At 43.7% G+C, this 23211-nt stretch overlaps 1 protein-coding gene across 1 annotated transcript in view; it reads left to right on the forward strand.

Moving 5' to 3' along the window:
- SCNN1B (sodium channel epithelial 1 subunit beta) overlaps positions 1-23211 on the forward strand; it is a 117771-nt gene that overhangs the window by 40482 nt on the left and 54078 nt on the right. Inside the window, exons 3-6 of the mRNA XM_040356665.1 lie at positions 2471-2790; positions 8008-8311; positions 16957-17147; positions 20532-20638. Coding sequence (XP_040212599.1) covers positions 2471-2790; positions 8008-8311; positions 16957-17147; positions 20532-20638 — 922 coding nt within the window. The remainder of the gene's footprint in view (positions 1-2470; positions 2791-8007; positions 8312-16956; positions 17148-20531; positions 20639-23211) is intronic.

Consider the following 23211-nt stretch of genomic DNA (forward strand, 5'->3'; position numbering starts at 1 on the left):
TGTGTGTGTATTTCAGTATTACATTAGTATTATTTTCCTTGAATGAAAGTTATGACAGAGTTAAATCCTCCCAGGGTGAAGAGGAGAAACAGATGGCTTTAAACTGCTACTCCTAATCAACCCCCTCCTTTCTACTCCCTACTCCTTTATGCCCTTCTTTCTGCCCCTCCCACTGTGCAAAGGGAAAATGGCCCCCATGAGCTGAGCTGTGTGAAGCCTCGTGGTCAAGAACAGATGTAATAAGAGAAGACCATATGAATGAGCCAATCAGATGCACCCATATGTGATGATGTTTTCTTATGTCACTTTGGCTATAAAAGCTGTAATTTGAATAAAAGCTTTCTTTTTCTGTTGGAGATGACGATGGAGACTGAAGCAGCGTGAATTATTTTCTCCTGCATTCATGCTTACATCATCATTTGGAATTTGGCTCAGCGGCAGAATAGAACATGTATCCTGGAATTGAGCCAGGGAAAATCTATTACATTAAATGTACATGGTACCCCTACTCATTCATACAAAAAAAGCGTAGTGTAAAAAAATACAGGAGGCAGTCCTTTATTAGAACTAAAAAAAAAAACGCCTACGAAGTTGATCCGATGTCAATTACGATGAACACCGTCCGCCAACCTAAAAAAAAAGAAGAGCTCTGCGTCCGAGGAAGTCTTCAGCCATCTGACAGCTCTGCTACCTGACTGTTCTTCAAAAACTAAGGGGCGGGGCCACCCAATGATGTCATTGATTGGATGACCCCCATCCCCTGTGACTTCATCGACCCAGCATGCCCCTGGCTGTTAAGGACAACTAGCTATTCTTCAGACAAAATTTGAATCGGTCCATAATTTTTCAACTGATCTGAATTTGAATCGTTTCAAAAATATGGAATTCGTAAGAAAATTAATATATGAAACTAAACAAATTTCAACATTTTCACTTTGATTTGTTTTTCTGATTTAATATTTTATATCACTCTGGATTGCACAATGTCCTCTCTTATACACTGAGGCCCGGATTCACAAAACACTTACGCCGGCGTATCTCGAGATAAGCCGCGTAAGTGTAAATATGCGCCGTTGTATCTGTGCGCCCTGCCCACAAAACTAGATACGCCTGAAAATAGGCTTCATCCGACCGGCGTAACTTTCCTACGCCGGCATATCGTGGGCGCATATTTACGCTGGCCGCAAGTGGTGCTCCCATTGATTTTCTATTCACATATGCAAATGAGGGAGATACGCCGATTCACGAACGTAGTTGCTCCCGGCGCATAATAAACGCAGTTTGCGTAAGTCGTACGTCCGGCGTAAAGTTATTCCCCATATAGGAGGCGCATCCCATGCAAAGGTATGGACTAGGGAACACAAGCTGTCGTATCTTTTGTCGTTTACGTTGTACGTGAATATGACTAGGCGTAGGTTACGTTCACGTCGTAGGCAGTGATTCGTTGTATCTTAGGGAGTAGTTCCGACATGATTCTGAGCATGCGCACTGGGATGCGTCCACGGGACGGCGCATGCACTGTCGTTTTAAATACTTGTATGGCGCTCGGCCCATCATTTACATGGGGCCACGCCTCATTAGCATGGCTCACGCCCACTTCCACCTACGCCGGCTTACGCCGAGTAAACCCAGCGCAGTTTGGGCAACGGAGGCTTTGTGAATTCGGTGCGTGCCTCTCTGCGCTGCGTCGGCGTAGCGTATATTAGATACGCTACGCCGGCATAAATATGCGCCGATGTATGTGAATCCGGTCCTGAATGTATAATCTTTGTTATTGATCTTTTTTGTTTTTTTACTTCATTTTTTTTTCTTTGATTTTGTGAAACATGGTGTCTTTTTTGAATGTAAACCATGGACAACCTCATTCAATAAAAAGTACCAAAAAAAAAAACCATGTGTGTCAAATTTAACTAATGCCTGATGAAGAAATCCGTTGCTTTTTTTTTTTTATACGATTAATAAACAGCCCAAGATAAATAATTAGGTGTGCTGGGGATATGATTCTTAAGCAATTAATTTTTCTGACTGGTACTGTATATGATTGATTTCCATGGGTGACTATACTTTAAACATTTCTCTCTGCATAAGCCTAATATTGGTCATACACATAATACTATTGTGTGATAGGATGAATTTTGGCAGTTCAAAGGGCAATTCAATCAAACAAAATAGTTTTCCTAGAAAGGGAGAAAACAAATTTTAACCCAACGAATCTGTCCACTGTTGTGCTGAGTGCAACTGTGAGCAAAACAAACATCGGAAATTACATTCATCAATTTATTATTTTGCATTACATTGGCATTGGCAATGCTAGTTTCAATTGGCTCCATCGCTAACCAAATGCAATCGCATTGATTAGGCATTGTTATTAAAGGTTATGTGCCTGGGAATGGGAAAACGGGAAAAGAACAGATGTGAGATACTCAGATGTTAATTTTAACGTTGATTGCAATGTTTGTGACTCTTGCAGATGACGATGAAGAGGACTAAGCTGTATTTCACAAGGGCCCTGCACCGCTTGCAAAAGGGCCCCGGTTACACCTACAAGGAGCTGCTGGTCTGGTTTTGCAACAATACTAATACTCATGGGCCAAAGCGTGTGGTTTCTGAAGGACCAAAGAAGAGGGTCATGTGGTTCATATTGACTCTGATTTTTGCAGCCCTCGTATTCTGGCAGTGGGGGGTTGTCATTCAAACATACCTGTCCTATGGAGTCAGTGTGTCTCTCTCTATTGGCTTCAACACCATGGTGTTCCCTGCTGTAACTGTCTGCAATGTCAACCCCTTTAAGTGAGTAAAAACCATCACTTTTGAGTGAAAATTAAATACCACAAATAACAAAAAACTTATATTTATGAATGAGCCAACTCATACCATGTTCATTTTACTGGTGATCCTAACTTCACAGTTCACAGTGCACACTATGTATATTCCGAAAGGACCTGGCATGTGGTCTTCTAGTAAACATTGTTTTGGACCCCTTGCAAGGAAAGCAAGCCCTCCGGGATGGAGAATGATCAAATATTAGATGAATAAGGGTGCTTATTAGATGCAATTTTCCACCTCTGTGAGCTTGAGAGCTAGGGGAAGGAAAGGGCTAGAAGATTAAGGGCTAGCTTGCTGCTTGTCGTAAGTTGTTGTAATGAATTTAATCAAGTGTAAGACTTATGACATCATCATCTGGAATATGCAGTTCAGTTTTGGGCCCCAGTTCTCAAAATGGATATTGGGGAACTGGAGAAAGTGCAGAGAAGGGCAACCAAACTGATCAGAGGCATGGAGGAGCTCAGCTATGAGGAAAGATTAGAAGAACTGAATTTATTCTCTCTTGAGAAAAGGAGAATAAGGGGGGATATGATCAACATGTACAAATATATAAGAGGTCCATATAAAGAACTTGGTGTTGAGTTATTCACTTTACGGTCAACACAAAGGACAAGGGGGCACTCTTTACGTCTAGAGGAAAAGAGATTTCACCTCCAAATACAGAAAGGTTTCTTCACAGAAAGAGCTGTGAAAATGTGGAACAGACTCCCTCCAGAGGTGGTTCTGGCCGGCTCTGTAGATTGCTTTAAGAAAGGCCTGGATTCTTTCCTAAATGTACATAATATAACTGGGTACTAACATTTATAGGTAAAGGTGATCCGGGGAATATCCGATTGCCTCTCGGGCGATCAGGAAGGAATTTTTTCCCCTGCTGTAGCAAATTGGATCATGCTCTGCTGGGTTTTTTTGCCTTCCTCTGGATCAACTGTGGGTATAGAATTGGGTATATGGGATTGTATAATATCATTATTATTATTTTTTTTTGATGGTTGAACTGGATTGACTTGTGTCTTTTTCATCCTAACTAACTATGTAACTATGTAACTATCAAATTAGGAAGAAAATATATATTAAATAAAAATATACAGTATACAGTGCATCCGGAAAGTATTCACATAGCTTCACCCTTTCCACATTTTGTTATGTTAAAGCCTTATTCCAAAACAGATTAAAATCATTATTTTCCTAAAAATTCTACAACCAATACCCCATAATGACAATGTGATTGAAGTTTGTTTGAAATCTTTGCAATTTTATAAAAAACAAAAAAATCCCATGTACATAAGTATTCACAGCCATTGCTCAATACTTTGTTGAAGCACCATTGGCACCAATTACAGCCTCAAGTCTTTTTGAGTATGATGCTACGAGCTTGACACATCTGTTTTTGTCCAGTTTCTCCCATTCTTCTCTGCAGGATCTCTCAAGCTTCATCAGGTTGGATGGGGAGCGCCAATGCACAGCCATTTTCAGATCTCTCCAGAGATGTTCAATCGTATTCAAGTCTGGGCTCTAGCTGGGTCACTCATGGACATTTACAGAGTTTTCCTGTAGTCACTTCTTTGTTATCTTGGCTGTGTGCTTAGGGTCGTTGTATTGTTGGAAGATGAACCTTTGCCCCAGCCTGAGGTCCAGAGTGCTCTAGAGCAGGTTTTTCATCAAGGGTGTCTCTGTACATTGCTGCATTCATCTTTCCCTCAATCCTGACTAGTCTCCCAGTTCCTGCCGCTGCCACCACCATGCTTCACTGTAGGGATGGTAATGGCCTGGTGATGAGCTGTGCCTGGCTTCCTTTAGACCAGGGGTCTCCAAACTACGGCCCGCGGGCCACATCCGGCCCGCCAGGCCATTTCTTCCGGCCCGCAGCGTGACTCCTTAGTCCACCTGTTAGTTGTAGAATCTGCGCTGCATATTCGCCCCAGGCAATATGCAGCGCAGGTCCCGCAATCCCTCCCGGCATCTCACTGTGTGTGTTGGCTGCTGGGACCACGGCATCCCAGCAGCCAATAAGGTGTTTAGGGCAGACCCGTTGCCGCCTCCCTGCTCCCGCCTCCCGCCTCGCTGTTAACCAGTAACGAGTGTGCAATACCAGCGGGGCGGGAGTCGGGAGATGCAGCAGGTCTGCACAGCCAGTGACGGAGAGTGGAGACGCGCTGGACACATGCAAGGAGGGGGGCTGATACACTTGAGTGGGGGTGGGTTGAATGGCGCTGATGGGGCACAAACATCTGGGGGCTGATGACTCTGATGGGGACACACGTGGAGGGGGGGTTGTAGACTGATAGGGACACACATTTTGGGGCGCTTATGACTCTGATGGGGACATACATGTGGGGGGGCTGATGACTGATGGGGACATAAATGTGGGGGGGGGGCTGATGACTGATGGGACATAAATATATATATATGGGGGGGGGGGGGTGATGACTCTGATGGGGACACAAATATCTGTGGGGTCTGATGGGGACACAAATGTGGGGGGCTGATGATTTTGATGGGGACACAAATATCTGTGGGGTTTGATGGGGACACAAATGTGGGGGTGCTGGTGGCTCTTATGGGGACACAAACATGTGAGGAGGGGGGCTGATGGCTCTAATGGTGACACAAATATGCAGGCGGGGGTGGGCTGTGATGGGGACACAAATGTGCAGGGAGACTCGGATAAATGATGGGGGGGGCTCTAATGGGGACACCAATTTGTGGGGATAGCCTAATGAGTGATGGGGACACAGAAGAATGGGGACACAGATGAATGGGGAGACTGATGGGGACACAGATGAATGGGGAGACTGATGGGGACACAGATGATGGTGACACAGATGGATGGGGAGACTGATGGGGACACAGATGATGGTGACACAGATGGATGGGGAGACTGATGGGGACACAGATGATGGGGACACAGATGATGGGGACACAGGTGGATTGGGACACAGGTGGATGGGGACACTGATGGGGACACAGATGAATGGGGACACAGATGAATGGGGAGACTGATGGGGACACAGATGATGGTGACACAGATGGATGGGGAGACTGATGGGGACACAGATGATGGTGACACAGATGATGGGGACACAGGTGGATGGGGACACAGATGGATGGGGACACAGATGATGGTGACACAGATGGATGGGGAGACTGATGGGGACACAGATGATGGTGACACAGATGATGGGGACACAGGTGGATGGGGACACAGATGGATGGGGACACAGATAGGGACACAGATGATGGTGACACAGATGGATGGGGAGACTGATGGGGACACAGATGATGGGGACACAGATGATGGGGACACAGGTGGATGGGGACACAGATGGATGGGGACACTGATGGGGACACAGATGAATGGGGACACAGATGGATGGGGACACTGATGGGGACACAGATGAATGGGGAGACTGATGGGGACACAGGTGGATGGGGACACAGATGGATGGGGACACAGATGGATGGGGAGACTGATGGATGGGGAGACTGATGGATGGGGAGACTGATGGGGACACAGATGATGGGGACACAGATAAATGGGGACACAGATGAATGGGAAGACTGATGGGGACACAGATGATGGTGACACGGATGTAAAGCCTCATGCACGCTGGAAGTTTAGCCCCGCTGCATGATGCTCCAGCGTTTAGGTGCCAGCAAAGAATATAGGAGCACCATCCAATCCTGCTGTCAGCAGTAAGTCAAATTCTATTCTATTCTTCTTCTGTGGATTTATTTATAAATTATGTTTCCGGCCCGCGAATATGTGTAAAATATAGAATGTGGCCCTCGAAGTAAAAAGTTTGGAGACCCCTGCTTTAGACATTACGCTTGCCATTCGGGCCAAAGAGTTCAATCTTTGTTTCATCAGACCAGAGAATTATGTTTCTCATGGTCTGAGAGTCCTTCAGGTACCTTTTGGTAAACTCTAGGTGGGCTGTCATGTGCCTTCTACTGAGGAGTGGCTTCCGTCTGGCTACTCTACCATACAGGCCTTATTGGTGGAGTGCTGCAGAGATGGTTGTTCTTCTGAAAGGTTCTCCTCTCTCCACAGAGAAATGTTGGAACTCTGTCAGAGTGACCATTGGGTTCTTGGTCACTTCCCTGACTAAGGCCCTTCTCCCTCGATCACTTAATTTGGCCCTGCGGCCCACTCTAGGAAGAGTCCTGATGGTTCCAAACGTTTTCCATTTACAGATGATGGAGGCCACTGTGCTCATTGGGACCTTCACTGCTGCAGAAATTTTTCTGTACCCTTTCCCAGATCTGTGCATCAATACAATCCTGTCTCGGAGATCTATAGACAATTCTTTGGACTTTGTGGCTTGGTTTGTGCTTACTAATTAGGTGACTTCTGAAGGCAAATGGTTCCACTCAATTTTAGTTAGAGGTATCAGAGGATGGCTGACTACAAATGCACGCCACACTTTTCACATATTTATTTGTAAAATATTTTGAAAACCATTTTTAATTTTCCTTTAAAGAGGAAGTAAACCCAGGAAAAAAAACACCACCTGCAAGACAAAGGTATAATGAGCTAGTATGCATGGCATACTAGCTCATTATGTAATTCTCACCCCCGCAGCCACCCTCTTCCAACACCCGGGCAGCCGACATCTTGCCCAGGGGTTACTTCCGCCTATCACGGCTCCGGCGCTCTGATTAGCCGGAGCCATGCGCGCGGGAGCCAGCAGTGACTGCACGGCCTCAATAAAGAACATCACACTACAGTGCGCCTGCACCGCTTGTCTACAGCGCAGGCACCATAGACAGCGGCGCCTGTGATTATAGTAAATATCTCCTAAACCGTGGCGGTTTAGGAGATAGTTCAAGCACCTACAGGTAAGCCTTAATCTAGGGGTTTACAACCACTTTAACTTCACAATTATGTGCCACTTTGCGTTGGTCTATCTAAAATAATAAATTTACGTTTTTGGTTGTAGCATGGCAAAATATGGAAAATATTAAGGGTATGAATACTTTTTCAAGGCACTGTACACTTTAGGGCACACTAATTCGTTGTCCTTATTTATCCATATCCATTTCAGGGCGATGCACTTAATGCACATTGAAAAACCTGACAGAGGTTCTAACCTCTTTCTGCTCTATACAAAACAAGTTCCACTTTTATGTCACATGGCACCATATAAAAATTGAATATGTTATTGTGTATTTGCATTACAGGTATTCACGTGTTAAGCATCTCCTACATGATTTGGATGAACTGGTTGACACTGCATTGGATCGAATCCAGTTTTCAAGTCAGCACGACTCTGGAATACCAACTCCCAACAACACAAACCAGAATGTGACCCTTGACCCTAGTCTGTGGAACTACATGCCTCTAGTTGTCATTGATGAACATGATCCCAACAACCCAATTGTCTACAACATCTTTGACAGCAGCACAGATTATACCCAGATCCATAATGCCACCAAAGGCAACCAGACATTCTATGCAGAGAGATACAAAGTAGCCATAGAACTGGTAAGAATCATTCTTTAACCAATTTTATATTTCTCATTTAAAGCTAAACTCCAGGAAAACAGCTAAATACACCAATTAAATACACATCGGGGGGTGTTTTAACTGTCAAAGAATTTGTATTTTTGGTCATCCGGTTCTTTGTCTTATATAGCTTTGACCTAATTTTTCTCTGCTGTAAATCAGCCAACACTTAAAGGTCTTGTCCCTCCCCCAGCCTGTGATTGGTCAGTAAAAAGAGAAGTAGCACACTAATTAACAGAGAACACAGGGTCAAACAGCCTTTTTATACAATGCAGAGGATTAACCCCTTAGGTTCCACAGTGAGTATAACAAGCATGCTTTACTGCATGTACAGACTGATTTTACAGTTGTGGGTTTAGTAACACTTTAAAAATACATTTAATGTGTCTAGTAATGAATGATTACATAAGTGTAAAAAAACAACAACATACCTCTATGGCTGCAGCATCACTGTGATGCTGCAGTTGTCCCCCATTAGCTTTAAGTCCAAGAACTGAATGATAACTTGACTGCTGATCGCTCAGTTCTCAGTCTCCTCTGTACCATTTTCTGTTCTGCTCCTCCAGAGATCACTGGGGCTCAGGGCTTAGGAGGAGATGGGAGCAGCTGGCTCAGGCTCTCAGTGGCATGCTAAGAGGCTGGGGCAGCTGCCGGTCAGCTATCTGGGTAGATGCCAACATTATTGTTGGGATACATCCAGAGAATGGAGAAGCTTTGTGACATCAGCCAGCAGTGGATTTTAGCTCACTGACAGCTGATTCTGGGTTACAGAAGAGCAAGTAAGTGCGCTCCTGTGACCCACATGAGAAGTATGAACAAACAAGCTTTGACCATACTTCTCTTTTAAAGAGCTGTATTATTTTGTGTACAGTAAAACCTTGGTTTGAGAGTAACTTGGTTTGAGAGCGGTTTGCAAGACAAGCAAAATGCTTTAATACATTTTGCCTTGATATACAAGCGATGTCTTGATATAAGAGTAGCGTCATGTCACAACTGAGTATAAAAAAAGAAGAGAGGAGCCTCTAATTGTAGCAATATGATTACATTTAATGAAGGTACAACATTTAGCAACTTATTGCTACACTTAGGCCTCGTACACACCAGCGGATCTGTCCGTTGAAAACGGTCCGCGGACCGTTTCATCGGACATGTCCGCTGCCGGATTTTGATCTGATGGCTATACACACCATCAGACCAAAATCCCAGCGGAAAACAAACGCGGTGACGTGTCCTCGATGATGACGTGGCGACGTGCACGACCCTGGAAGGTCAATGCTTCCACGCATGCGTCGAATCACTTCGACGCATGCGAGGGATGGCGGCCCAGCGGACATGTCCGGTAAGTCGTACAGACGACCAAACATGTTCGACGGACAGGCTTCCAGCGGACATGTTTCTTAGCATGCTAAGAAACATTTGTCCGCTGGAAACCTGTCCGATCCGCTGGACATTTGTCCGGTCGGCCGTACACACGACCGAACATGTCTGCTGAAACTGGTCCACGGACCAGTTTCAGCAGACATGTTCGGTCGTGTGTACGAGGCCTTAGAGGTGCCTCTCTTCTCTTTTATACCCTGTAAAAAAAATGCTTTGATATACAAGTGCTTTTAATTACAAGCATGTTTCTGGAACCAATTATGCTCACAAACCAAGGTTTTACTGTATTTTATATCTGCCTGGGATTCTGCTTTAACCAGAAGCTTTTCATCATATGGCCTGGTTGGCAGTGCAGTGACAACCGTGTTGAAGTTTTGTTTCCTATTTTAACCAAAACATTTTCAGGGTTTTGAACCAATCCTAATTCAGAAACATAGCCTTGACTTTGGTCAGTCACCTTTAAAAAAATCTGCACTCGTTCTACCCTTTGTGAGCTAAAGGTAGAATTTTGGGCAGACAGTCAAATACACTGTTGAAATACATAGATGTTTACTGGTTTACCTGCCAAGAGATTTCTAAGGCTGGAGTTGCAATTATACCTTCCCTGTAAGAATGAGTTGGGTTTAGATGCAAACTCAGTCTGAAACCAGTCTGAAAATAAGGTGCGACTTGTCATGCGATTTTGAACTGTCAAATCACATGACAAATTGCATTGGTGTGAACAAGGGCTTACGTATGTAGGGTCTATTTTTTACCTAAAACTGCTGCACAATTCCACTTTACAGTGGCGTTGCTAGGGGGGTGCGGGGGGTGCGGGCCGCACCGGGTGACACCCACTAGAGGGGTGACACCATCCCGATTTAAAAAAAATAAAAAAAATAAAAAAACATTTTTTTTTTATTTTTTTTTTTTTTTTTTTTTTTAGCTGACATGACCAGAGGTGCAGGTGGCTGTGTAATGTAAAAGGGGTGCAGTGATGCAGGGTGTTGTGTCATGTAAAAGGGTCCAGAGGTGCAGGGGGCTATGAGATGTAAAGGGGGCCAGTGATGCAGGGTGCTGTGTAATGTAAAGGGGTCCAGAGGTGCAGGTGGCTGTGTAATGTAAAAGGGTCCAGAGGTGCAGGGTACTGTGCAATGTAAAGTGGTCCAGAGGTGCAGTTGTGGAGAGGGGTACACAGTAGTAACAAAAAGATATTGAAGGATGCAGAGGTATGCAGGGGGCACAGTGGGGTGTTTTTACATTTTAACGTGTGGGGGGGGTGCCAGATATTGGATCCGCCCCGGGTGCCATATGCTCTAGGTACGCCCCTGCCACTTTACTTCCCTCGCCCTCTGCAAATCTATGGATGGATAGACAAGGAACTTCTTTTATGTCAAAAGTCCTTAAGGGGAAGTGCAAAACTGCAAAGGTGCAAAATCCAGCGTTGTCATCTTTAGCCTACTTTTCAGCCTAGTGATTTACTGACCTGAAACAATTATATCATTTTTCCAACATTTTACCAGTTGCATTTGTGTTCCATGTCAATGACTCAGTTGTGAATAATGGCTAAGGATAGAAGCCATGTACCTACAAATATGAGTCAGCAATGGCAGCACCTATGTTTACACCCAAACAGGTTCCTTTGAAGAACATATTCTTTCCCTTAAATACAGAGGCACAGATCACATTCCCTGGGATATAACTAAATGCTAGAAAGAATTCTGGGTTCATACTGCTGCAATGTGATTAAATCACACCAAAGTAGCACTGGAACCTTTTCCAAAGTGGCACCATGTTGAATCAAATTGATGAGATTGATTTTCTTTGACATTCGGCTCAAGTCTCATCACAAGTAGTGTGCACCAGCACTTACAAATACATTTTTGAGATACAGTATTTAAAATAGTCATACCAGATCGTACTTTAGGGCAACTATTTGATTAAAAAGCAAAAAATTATCTTTCTTTAAAGTGCATTAAAGTGCTTAGTCTTGTGCATTAAACCCTCATGTTTTTTTAATGCATAGCATACATTAAGGTGAAAAAATGCCTTGCTGTGCCTGCATCCCCCCCCCCCCAGCGCCCGTTTTACTTAGCTGAGCCCCGATCCCACGTCACTTTCCCCACAGCTTGTCGGCTCTTCATTGGATAGACTGATAGCAGCGCAGTCATTGGCTCCCAGGCGTCGAGTGTATCAAACGGGAGCACACCCACGAGGTAACCCCCTCGAGAGAGCTTCCCAGATGGGGTTAGCTATTGTGGGGAGGAGCCGCAAGAGCCGCCGTGGGACCCCAGAAGAAGACCATCAGGGCCACTCTGTGCAAAACTAACTGCACAGTGGAGGTAAGTATGACATGTTTGTTATTTAAAAAAAAAAAGAAAAAACTGAACCTTTAGTACCAATTTAATGTTTGATGCAGTCCATTCATTTTGAGTAAGCTGCCAATGGACTGCAACATGGTGAGCTGCAGTGTGGGGTTGTTGCCCACTACTGTTTTAGTTGGGGTACCATTGCACCGTACTGCAGTACATACGTGGATCACACGTGGTACCGTCTTTTCAATGTACAGTATTTGGCAGCAGTGCCAGCCTGTCCATACGGGGTGCAGGGTGCCGCCCCCCTAATCCATTTTTTTAGAAGCACGTGATTAGAGCCAGAGGCTTAAAAAAAGGGTGGGCGAGCCTACCCAGTTGTGTGACAATAGCAAATTAATATTCGCTAATGTCTTCCTGATTCTCCTCCTGGGCAAATCAGGAAGCGGGTCCTGAGACCCGTCACCCGATTGACCAAGAGGGGAATCGATACTATTGGCCGCCGAGGAGGAGGAGGGAGGAGACCAAGGGAAGCCACCGTGAAGCACCAGGAGGTGAAGTTGCCGCTCGCGAACTTAATGGGGTAAGTGCGGTGGATTGTTTGCCACCCCCCCAAAAAATATACCACCACCTGCCTCTGGCAGTATAAAAAAAATGCAACAATTTCAAAATGTACCCACTTCTCGGGTTTCATTATGTTTTAATCTGTCTTCTAGAGAGCATACAACTCTAAGTTTTGTACTTCCCTATTAATACATCTCATTTACAATTAGAGCTCCTGCCAGGTCTTACAAAGTCTTCTCTAATCCCTTAAGCCTCCTGATATTTGCCTTCCACTTCAGCGCCAGTTTTGTGGAATAGTACGATCCATCACAATGTACTTTTATGAGACAAACCGAGACATACTGCTCATACAGAGGTAGTTGTAACCGGTTCAGACTCGGCTTGTATTTAGCTGGAAACTGCAAACATTAAACGTTTTTGCTACTTGGTTTTATAAAACGCCCGTTGGCACAACTGCCCTTGTTTATCTTGTCAGTTTGGTTAAAGCGGATTTATACTCCAATGTTACCATACAGCATTGTAATAGTCTTTATGGGAAGGACAGGGTTGGTGCTGGGAAACAGTTGCATACAAAAGATTATTTTATTCTCAAATAATTATTTAGAAGAAGTATACTAGCTCATTATCAAATACTTACCTTAGAACGAGGCGTCGATATCTCACCTGGTCCACGCCGAGGGGGCTGACATGTTGCCTCGGCGTGTCTTTCGGGTATCGTGGCTGGAGCTGTGATGCCGTCACTTCCGTGCATGAACGCGGGAGACTTCTTTCCGGCAAGGTCGGGCATCTTTCCGGCAAGGTCGGGCGTCTTTCCGGCAAGGTCGGGCGTCTTTCCGGCAAGGTCGGGCGTCTACTTTCCGGCAAGGTCGGGCTTTACAACCGCTTTAAGCTGCAAAGGTGGCTGGACAAGTGAATAGGGCTGTCCTACAAACTCCCTGCAACTGCCAGCAGTTGCAGAATGGCGCTGAAGGCTTTTAGGGGTTAAAACAGGCAGTGAGGAAGTGACATAATGCCTCCCAAATGTCAAATGCACTTTTAAAAGCGATCTACCATGTATGGTAGCTCAGAGGGCAACACTAATGTAACGGACCACTGCCTCTAGCCGAAAGCAGTGCAAAATCCTACGATCCCCATTAATTAGAAAGTAGCCACAGCCTATGTAAAAAAATGCTATCCCCTGCCAGCATGCTGTAGAGAAGGGTCCTCATTCTCAGTATGGAAGCATTGGTCTTTCTGCAGAAGTCCAACATGCCACCCACTGATTCAGAATTAGAACTCTCAAATAGAGAGAGAACACCAACTTTATTCATTGGGGAGCTGTAAGTCTGACTCAGCAGGGAGTGTGTTATATCTCTGCAAAGAGACCACTGCTTCTCTGCATAGTGCAAGGGTCTTTCTCTAGAGCATGTAGACAGAGGTCAGGTTTTTCTACTCTGTGGCTAGGCAGTGGCTGCTTTCTATTGAAAATAACTCTAATGCCGCGATTGGACATTCCGACATCTAAACCGTGTTTTTTTTTCCGACGGATGTTGGATCAAACTTGTCTTTCATACACACGGTCACAAAAATGTTGTCGGAAAATCCAATCGCCAAGAACACGGTGACGTACAACACTACGACGAGCCGAGAAAAATTAAGTTTAATGATTCTGAGCATGCGTAAAATTAATTCCGAGCATGCGTAGGATTTTTGTGCGTCGGAATTGGCTACAGAAGATCAGAATTTACGACAAGAACTTTTGTTGTCGGAAAAATTGAGAACCAGCTCTCAAACATTTGTTGTCGGAAATTCCGACAGTAAATGTCCGATGGAGCCTACACACAAACGGTCTGACTTTCCGACAACAAATGTTCAATGTGAGCTTTTGGTCGGATATTCCGACCAAAAGCTCACATTGAACATTTGTTGTCGGAAAGTCAGACCGTTTGTACGTGGCATAAGAGTTATTTTGGAGGCGCCTGGTATGTATTTAGGTACCCTGACTGTAAGAAGGGTAGGTACCATGTAAATTAGTAAATATTATTGTCTTTCTTTGAGTTTATAGGGACACTTCAGAAACAGATAACTGTATTAGTAAGGTAGAAGATAGTGCTTCCTGGAGTGCTTGGTGGAGTCTCAGTTACAACCATAACTCCACCAAGTCATAATTCAACCTGTTTTTTTTACAAGAATGATGAAAGCACTTTTTAAGAGGATTATGTCATTATGAACATTTTTAGGCTGTGTAGCAGTTGTTTGCAGAAACTTTGTGAGGGGTGGATCAATCAATTGGTGAGATCAATGCATCCTATCATTACACATTATAAGGCCATTAAATGTTCTGTCTCCTATTTCCTAGCTATGAGGTCTAGAACAGCAGGTGACACAACCTCCTGGCACAGGGTACTAGTCTATTCACAGCCATATAATCCAAAGCAATAGATCACTGTGCATAAAAGTACAGTACAGCCACTCTCAAGCAATCAGAACAGCAGCCAGAAATTGTAAAGTCACTTTTATACAGAGGTCACGTCACAGGGTTGTGCAGAGAGAGAGAGAGAGAGAGAGAGAGACTTGTAAAGCGCAACACATGCGAACTGAATCGCCTCTGGGCGCTGTATCTATTTCATGGGTAAGGAACCCCTTGACCTCAGAAGAGATGGGTTTTAATCTTTCTCCTGAAGGCCAAGTGGTCCGACTCCAGTCGGATGGTAGTTGGTAGTGCATTCCACAGGCGAGGTCCCTGGACTGCAAATCTTCGATCTCCTTTGGACTTGTATCTGGCTTTGGGTATCTGGAGGAGGTTTTGATTGGTGGATCACAGAATGCGATTGGGGTTATGGGCTTTTATTTTTTCGCATAGATATTGGGGGGCGTTTCCTTGAATACACTTATGTATTAGGCAGAGTGCCTTGAAAGTGATTCTGTCTTTTACTGGCAACCAATGAAGGGATCTCAGTGAAGGTGAGATTGATTCCCATGGTTTTTTCCCAGTCACTAGTCGAGCGGCCGTATTTTGAACGACTTGTAGACGAGTGATTTGGTATTTGGGGAGTCCTAGATGGAGGGCATTTGCGTAGTCGAGTCTGGAATTGATAATTGTTCCCACCACGACTGCAATGTCCTCTTTCGGGATAAAGGGTGTGAGTCTACGTAGTAGGCGCAGCAGATGGTGCGATCCGCTGACTACAGACCCTATTTGTGCATCCATTGTCATGTAGGTATCGAAAATGACTCCGAGGCTTTTGACTTTGGTGCTAGGGGTGATGGTTTTACCCAGAATGGGTGGGGGAGTCCATGTTGATGCGGGGTGATTTTTCCGGTTAGCGTGAAACAGGAGAAGTTCTGTTTTCGAACCATTGAGTTTAAGATAACTCTTTGTCATCCAGTTATCTATTAGAGTAAGGCATTTCTCTAGTCCAAGAGAATGATCCTTTTTGTTACAGATGCGGAAATACAGTTGTGTGTCGTCTGCATAGGAGTGGTAAAGTAACTTCTGGTTACTGATGATTTCAAAGAGAGGGCGAAGATAGATATTAAACAATACGGGCGATAAGGGAGATCCCTGAGGGACTCCGCATGACACCGTAAGTTTTTCAGAAGTGAAAGACCCCAGTTTCACGATTTGTGATCGGTTTTCCAAGAAGGGTTGTGCAGTTTGTTGTAATATACTGTATTGTATATATTTGTAGGTAGACATTGTTTATGCACAGTATGCATTGCTACCATTAGTGATGAGCTTGGATTTGGTCTAAAACCCAATTTGGCTGAACCCAGAAGAAAGCTGTAATTGTCAGGCCATTCAGCTACAGGGAGTGGATTCCTCACCCGGATCCGGACTTACACAAAAGGGCGGGGATGCATGTGACATCATTAACCTAACACAGACTCATGGTACTCAATTAATGACGTTGACCTAATTTGGCAATGTTAGGTCAATAAAATCATAAGAATCCCTGCCTCTTTTGTGTATGTGCGGGTGGGGAATAAGGCTGGCACTAACAGCAGCCTTCTGAGTTCAGGCCAAACCCAAGCTCATCTCTAAACACCATTAGGCATTGCCTCTGCCTTGTAATATCCCTACTTTGCTCCCGTAATATCATATAATTCTCCCTCTATCAATTTGGAGTTCTTCCAAACCTGTGCTGGTAGGTCTTTGGGCCGCCCTGACATTGTAGTCTGACAGTGGCTTGTCCATTTGACAGAAGTCGATCTAATGATTGACTTCTGTTGAACAGGAATGGCCACACATTGATCAAAATTCAGACGGTTTAGAGGGGATCCATCTAAGCCCAACTTTGTTCAGAGGTCTTCTTCAAAAGCTTATAAGGACAGGAGTGTGTACTTTTATCTTTAAAATCTAGGTCTGTGTCTCTCATATAGTATTTCCCTCTTTTACTTTTTTTCCTACAGTGCACCAACAATGGGACGCAGTGCAGCTATCGCAATTTTACAAGCGGTGTTCAAGCTATTAAAGATTGGTACCTACTTCAGTTTTCCAGCATATTTTCCCAAATACCAGAAGATGAAAAGGTTAAAATGGGGTACCAGGCAGAGGAAATGATTCTCACCTGCATGTTTGGAGGACAACCATGTAGTTACAGGTATAAAACTGCTTCCAGAGATGTGTTTCAATTTTTTTTGGGAGGATTATAAAGTAGACGAAGTGTCGTAGAGAACCTCTTTTCTGTTTTTTTTTTTTTTTTACTTGGACCTTTATAGGTAGATTCAGGTACAATGACCTAACTTTGCGGCAGCGTAGCTTAAGGAATTTAAGCTACACCGCCGTAAGTTAGCGAGGCAAGTACATGATTCTCAATGTACTTGCCTGCTAATATACGGCGGCGTAGCCTAAAGCGGGCGGGCGTAAGGGCGGCGGATTCAAATGTCTTGGAGGGGGGAGTGTTGTATGGTAATGAGGCTTGACCTCACGTTTTTGAAGTTTTTTTTTTACTGCGCATGCGCCGGGCGCCTACATTTCCCAGTGTGCATTGCGGCTAAGTACGCCGTACGGGCCTATTGAATTTGACGTGGACGTAAACGACGTAAATCCCGATTCGCGGACGACTTACGCAAACGACGTAAAAAATTTGAATCTCGCGACGGGAACGGCGGCCATACTTTAACATTTTATTCCACCTAATAGGTGGAATAACTTTAGGCCTACTAAGGCCTTACGGAAACGGCGTAAATCGACTGCGGCGGCCGGGCGTACGTTTGTGAATCGGCGTAACAACTCATTTACATAATCTACGCCGACTGCAATGGAAGCGCCACCTAGCGGCCATCCAAAATATTGCAATCTAAGATAGGACGGCGCAAGCCGTCGTATCTTAGATATGTTTAAGCGTATCTCTGTTTGAGCATACGCTTAAACATCCGTCGGCGTAAATTCTGAGTTAGGCCGGCTTATCTACTGATAAGCCGGCCTAACTCTACCTGTTAGTATGCTCCTGATCTATCCATCCATTACCTAATCAGCCAACCACCATTTTTAATTTGCCTAAATGGCAAAACTCCATACCATTTAGATCAGGTCAGGCAATGTCTTTCAGCTGGTTAGAAACAATAAGTTCTAGCACGTCTTGCTGCTAGAGCCTTAAAAAGGGGTTGTAATGGTTATTTTTTTTTATTTTCTAAATCGGTTCCTTTAAGATAGTGCATTGTTGGTTCACTTACCTTTTCCTTCGATTTCCCTTCTATTGCCGCGTACACACGATCGGTCAGTCCAATGAGAACGGTCTGATAGACCGTTTTCATTAGACCAAACCGATAGTGTGTGGGCCCCATCGGTTATTTATCCATCGGTTAAAAATGTTGAAACGGTTAAAAATCCACGCATGCTCAGAATCAAGTCGACGCATGCTTGGAAGCATTGAACTTTCTGACACGATTGTTTTTTTAACTGATGGTGTGTAGGCACGACTGACCATCAGTCAGCTTCATCGGTTAACTGATGGAAAAATCCATCAGACCTTTCTCATCGGATTGACTGATCGTGTGTACAGGGCATAATTGTTTTTTTTCTTTGTCTGAATTTCTCACTTCCTGTTTCTCCTCAGTAAGCTTGCCCCCATCATCTGAGCCGTTCTCCCTGGGGGTTAGTCAGCGTGCTCGCCCCCTCCCTTGGGACTACATCCTTGCAGGGAGACGCTCCCCGCAGGGTACTAACCCCCAGCCAGAACGGCTCGGATGATGGGGGCAAGCTTACTGAGGAGAAACAGGAAGTGAGAAATTCAGACGTAGAAAAAAAACATTTAGAAGAGAAATCGAAGAAAAAGGTAAGTGAACCAACAATGCATTAGCTTAAAGGAACCTATTTAGAAAATAAAAAACAAACCTTTACAACCCCTTTAAAGTTCTGATAAAAATAGAAGCTTATGGAGCATTTGATGACATCTGAAATTATAACCTTTCTTTTCCCTGAAGACTTAAAGCAGAAGCAATGAAGAAAAAAAAATGTCAGTCTTTATAAATGCAAAATTACTGCCTACATGAATTTTTTTCAATTTTGCACTTTAGTGTTGGAACTTTTCATCTACCCAGGTGAACACGACGGGGCAGATTCACGTACATCCGCGTAAAATTGTGCGGGCGTAACGTATCTGATTTATGTTACGCCGCCGCAACTTACACGGGCAAGTGCTGTATTCTCAAAGCACTTGCTCTGTAAGTTGCGGCGGCGTAGCGTAAAATGGCCGGCGTAAGCCCACCTAATTCAAATGTGGAAGGGGGGCGTGTTTTATGTTAAACTACTGTGACCCGACGTGATTGACGTTTTTGCGGAACGGCGCATTTCCCAGTGTGCATTGCTCCAAAGTACGCCGCAAGGACGTCATTGGTTTCGACGTGAGCGTAAATGACGTCCAGCCCCTTTCACAGACGACTTACGCAAACGACGTAACTTTTTCAAATTTCGACACGGGAACGACGGCCATACTTAACATTGGCTGCGCCTCATATAGCAGGGGCAACTATACGCCGGGAAAAGCCTAACGTAAACATCGTAACTTTACTGCGTCGGACGTGCGTACGTTCGGGAATTTGCGTATCTAGCTAATTTGCATACTCAATGCGGAACTCGACGGAAGCGCCACCTAGCGGTCAAAAAAAAATGCAGTTTAGATGCGACCCCGTAAGAGACTTACGCCTGTCAGATCTAATGGATATCTATGCGTAACTGATTCTAAGAATCAGACGCATAGATACGACGGGTCGGATTAGGACTTACGACGGCGTACATGGCGATGCGCCGTCGTAAGTCCTTTAAGAATCTGGGCCTACATGTACAGTAAACATCAACCCGGCTAAAATCAAGCGGTGACATCTTTTGTGCATCCCACTATTCAAAGTATGTGCCTCTCTGCCCCTCAAAATAACCTTTAGTGAGGAGCCCCCTATGAACTTCAGGGCGCAGAGAGGTTTCCAAATCCTCAACTATGGTTGGAAGTTGAGATTTACATGTGCCAACCATCTAGGCTTGTGCGTTTCCAGGGTGCACAAAAGTAGTTTTATCAAGAAAAAGGGGTGTTGATGGGCCAAGTACAGACATTGCCCCATTACGTGTGGTGACAGGTTCTCTTTTAAATTCTGAAAGCAAGCTAATAAAGGTGCTGTTGAAGTTTTTTTTTTCTGGAAACCTACAACTTACCCAGTGTGACCGATAAAAATTCTCAGACTGAATGCATAGCTGAAACTGGCTTCCACTAGATTTTTATTACCACTTTAGATAGAGAATCCTTTTAAAAAATGTAAATATGACTTATTTACTTTGATGGTAGAATACACCCACACTACTTTGAATAGTATTGTATGCTTTATTGCTTAAACCTTCGTTGTTTTTACTGCAGCAGTTTAAAGCTCATATAAACCCAATAAGACAACACAACTCAAGACGTGTATAGGAAACAAAAGGAAAAAGTGGTTAAAAACTTAAATAGAAAAAATAAATATAAAAAGGAAATTAAATTCCGTGCTCTCTTTTTCAGGAATTTCACCCATATTTTCCACCAAGATTATGGGAATTGTTACATCTTTAACTGGGGCCAAGAAGGTCAAGAGCTGTTAGAATCTGCTAACCCGGGAGCTGATTTTGGTACGTCCTTGATGTGAATGACAGTGTATTAACCAATAATCTATAAGGCTGAACTGAATGAAAAAAAAGCAGCCATGACACATAATACTCACCCAGGGAATGATGTACAGCCGGCATTTACCATATTGCCACACAAAGTTTTAAGAGAACCTGAGTACAATACATCAAGCACTTCATTGGGAAGGGGGTTGAGGTGGTAGCTACAGAGTAGTCAGCATCATAACGGACCTTCACTCCAATGCGGCTTACTCCCAGCTGTATATAAAGTACCAGATTCAGACTCCTCTGTTCCATTTTTTTAAGTTTTGGATTAAGTAGGGAAGAGTCACCATCTATATTAGTCCTTGTGACTATTGTCACTGGGACGGAATCACTGGGACTGAAAGTGAGGGAAAATTTAAAAAAATGTTAAAGTGGTTGAAAAAGCTTAAAGTGGTTGTATAGTCAAAAAATTCCCTTTTGATTTATTTATATGCATGTCATCATTTTAAATCGTTTGCCCTTTTTTTTACCTCTGTCATTCTGAAGTTATCGCTGCAATAAGTAGTGCGGACGTGTACCGCGCATGCGCCGGATCCCCGTCCATTCCGGCAAGCCGAGCCTCTGCCGGATAAATTCTTTCTTTATGTCAGCCCCGACATCCCGCTATGGTTTGTCCACATCCAAGTGCATGTTGGTTATCACGTGACCTACACGTCACAGATGACAAGAGACACAGAAGCTTCCTGGTGTACGCTGTGAATATAGTAGTAACCGGAAACGAAGAAGAGGCTTGAATATAGTGACCTTAATGCGCACGCGCGGTATTACACAGGCTAGAAGAAACTATGGGCGGAAATACAGATTGAATTAAACAAGGAAGACCACTACAGAGATGGCGCGGACCTACCAGACGATTTACTCTTTACACGATCGCCAGTTACACAGTAAAGCAAATAATGTAGATAAAACCATAGCGCTTAATCGATGTATAACTATATGGTGTTTAAAAACATATAAATTGTTATGATAGTACCGGAGGGTATACAACCGCTTTAAGGTTTTTACCTTTAATGTATTGTCTGCATTAAGATAAAAAACCTTCTGTGCACAGGATCCCCCCACCCAGCCACCCCCAATGCTTACCTAAGCCCGATCTCAATCCAGGACTTTGATGGTATATTTCCTTTCCATTTGTGATGGAAATATAGAAGAAGCATTTAAATGACAACCTGCCCCGTATCTAGATTTACTCTAAATTCACCAAAACTGTACTGGTTAAAAATGCATTATTTAGCCTTATATTTATGTTTATTTCCCTATAATAAATGATGATGTTCACAGCACTGGGATCCTTGATCATACCAAGGAGGCGAGACAGCTAAACACCTGGGTGTTGTCACTTCTGAATTGGACAGATCACCATGTGCTTGATACTTACGTATAAATTGTTGTGTTATCCAGAAGATGACTCACAAAGTTAGTAATTCGCTGGTAAATAATTAGACCTATGAAAACTGTGCTATGTAAGCTAAGAACATTATAATAAAGGAATGTAATTATATAGTGCATGTTTTAGGGATTTTAGTTTAGAATACATTAAACTGGTGATTAGCCACAGTACAAATGTACAAAGATTTTTTACAGATTGGGAAAAACAACTTTAACAATATAACCAGTTGTATAAAGAATAACGTTTTTATTGAATATCAAGAAAGCTTTGAAAACACATCTAATGCCGCGTACACACGATAATTTTTCGAACGTAGGTTTTTCAGGCTCTAGGAAAAAACAATTTTTTTTTCAACTTCATCAATAGAACTACGTTGCCTACACACGATCGTGAAAAAAAAAAATGCTCTAGCAAAGTGCGGTGACGTACAACACGTACAACGGCACTATAAAGGGGAAGCCCACACACAATCATTTTTTACAACCCGAAAAACGACATTGTTTAAAACGTTGTGAAAAAATAGAGCATGTTCGAAAAAATTTTTTTTCGTTTATCAGAACCCGAAAAATGCTCTGAAGCCCACACACGATCGTTTTATATGACATTTTTAAAAAACGTTGTTTTTTACAACCCGAAAAATGATCGTGTGTATGCGGCATAATTATCCAACATAAAAAATTGATGAAATTCTTTAGACTAAACATCCCTTAAACCTCCGTATGCTTTGACTACCACTGACTGACCAGCTAAAGCAATATAATATAAGTTGAATCATTCTTAAAGAGGAACTGATATCTGGAAGTTGTTCCCAACAAAAAAGTGTTATCCCTGCAGCTGTTCTTTCCCGCATAAAATAGTTGACGATTGTGCTATCTCCATTACGAACGGTACTTTTACTGAAGGTGCGCTCCCGTCTCATAGTTTATTCTGAGCATGCGCAGGTTTCTAAGCATACACACAAAGGTGTTCCTCGTCGTAAACCAGCCCGACGAGAAACACGCCGAGGAAATTGAGACTCCCAGACGAGGAAAAAGAGAACTTGTTCTCTTTTTTGCTCGTCGAGATCCACAACAGTTTTCTCGACTAAAAACATACACACGGCCGTTTTCCTCGGCAAAAAAGCTCTGCCACCAAGTTTCTT

The sequence above is a fragment of the Rana temporaria genome, chromosome 6 (assembly GCF_905171775.1).
Source record: "Rana temporaria chromosome 6, aRanTem1.1, whole genome shotgun sequence".
Taxonomy (NCBI): Eukaryota; Metazoa; Chordata; class Amphibia; order Anura; family Ranidae; genus Rana; species Rana temporaria.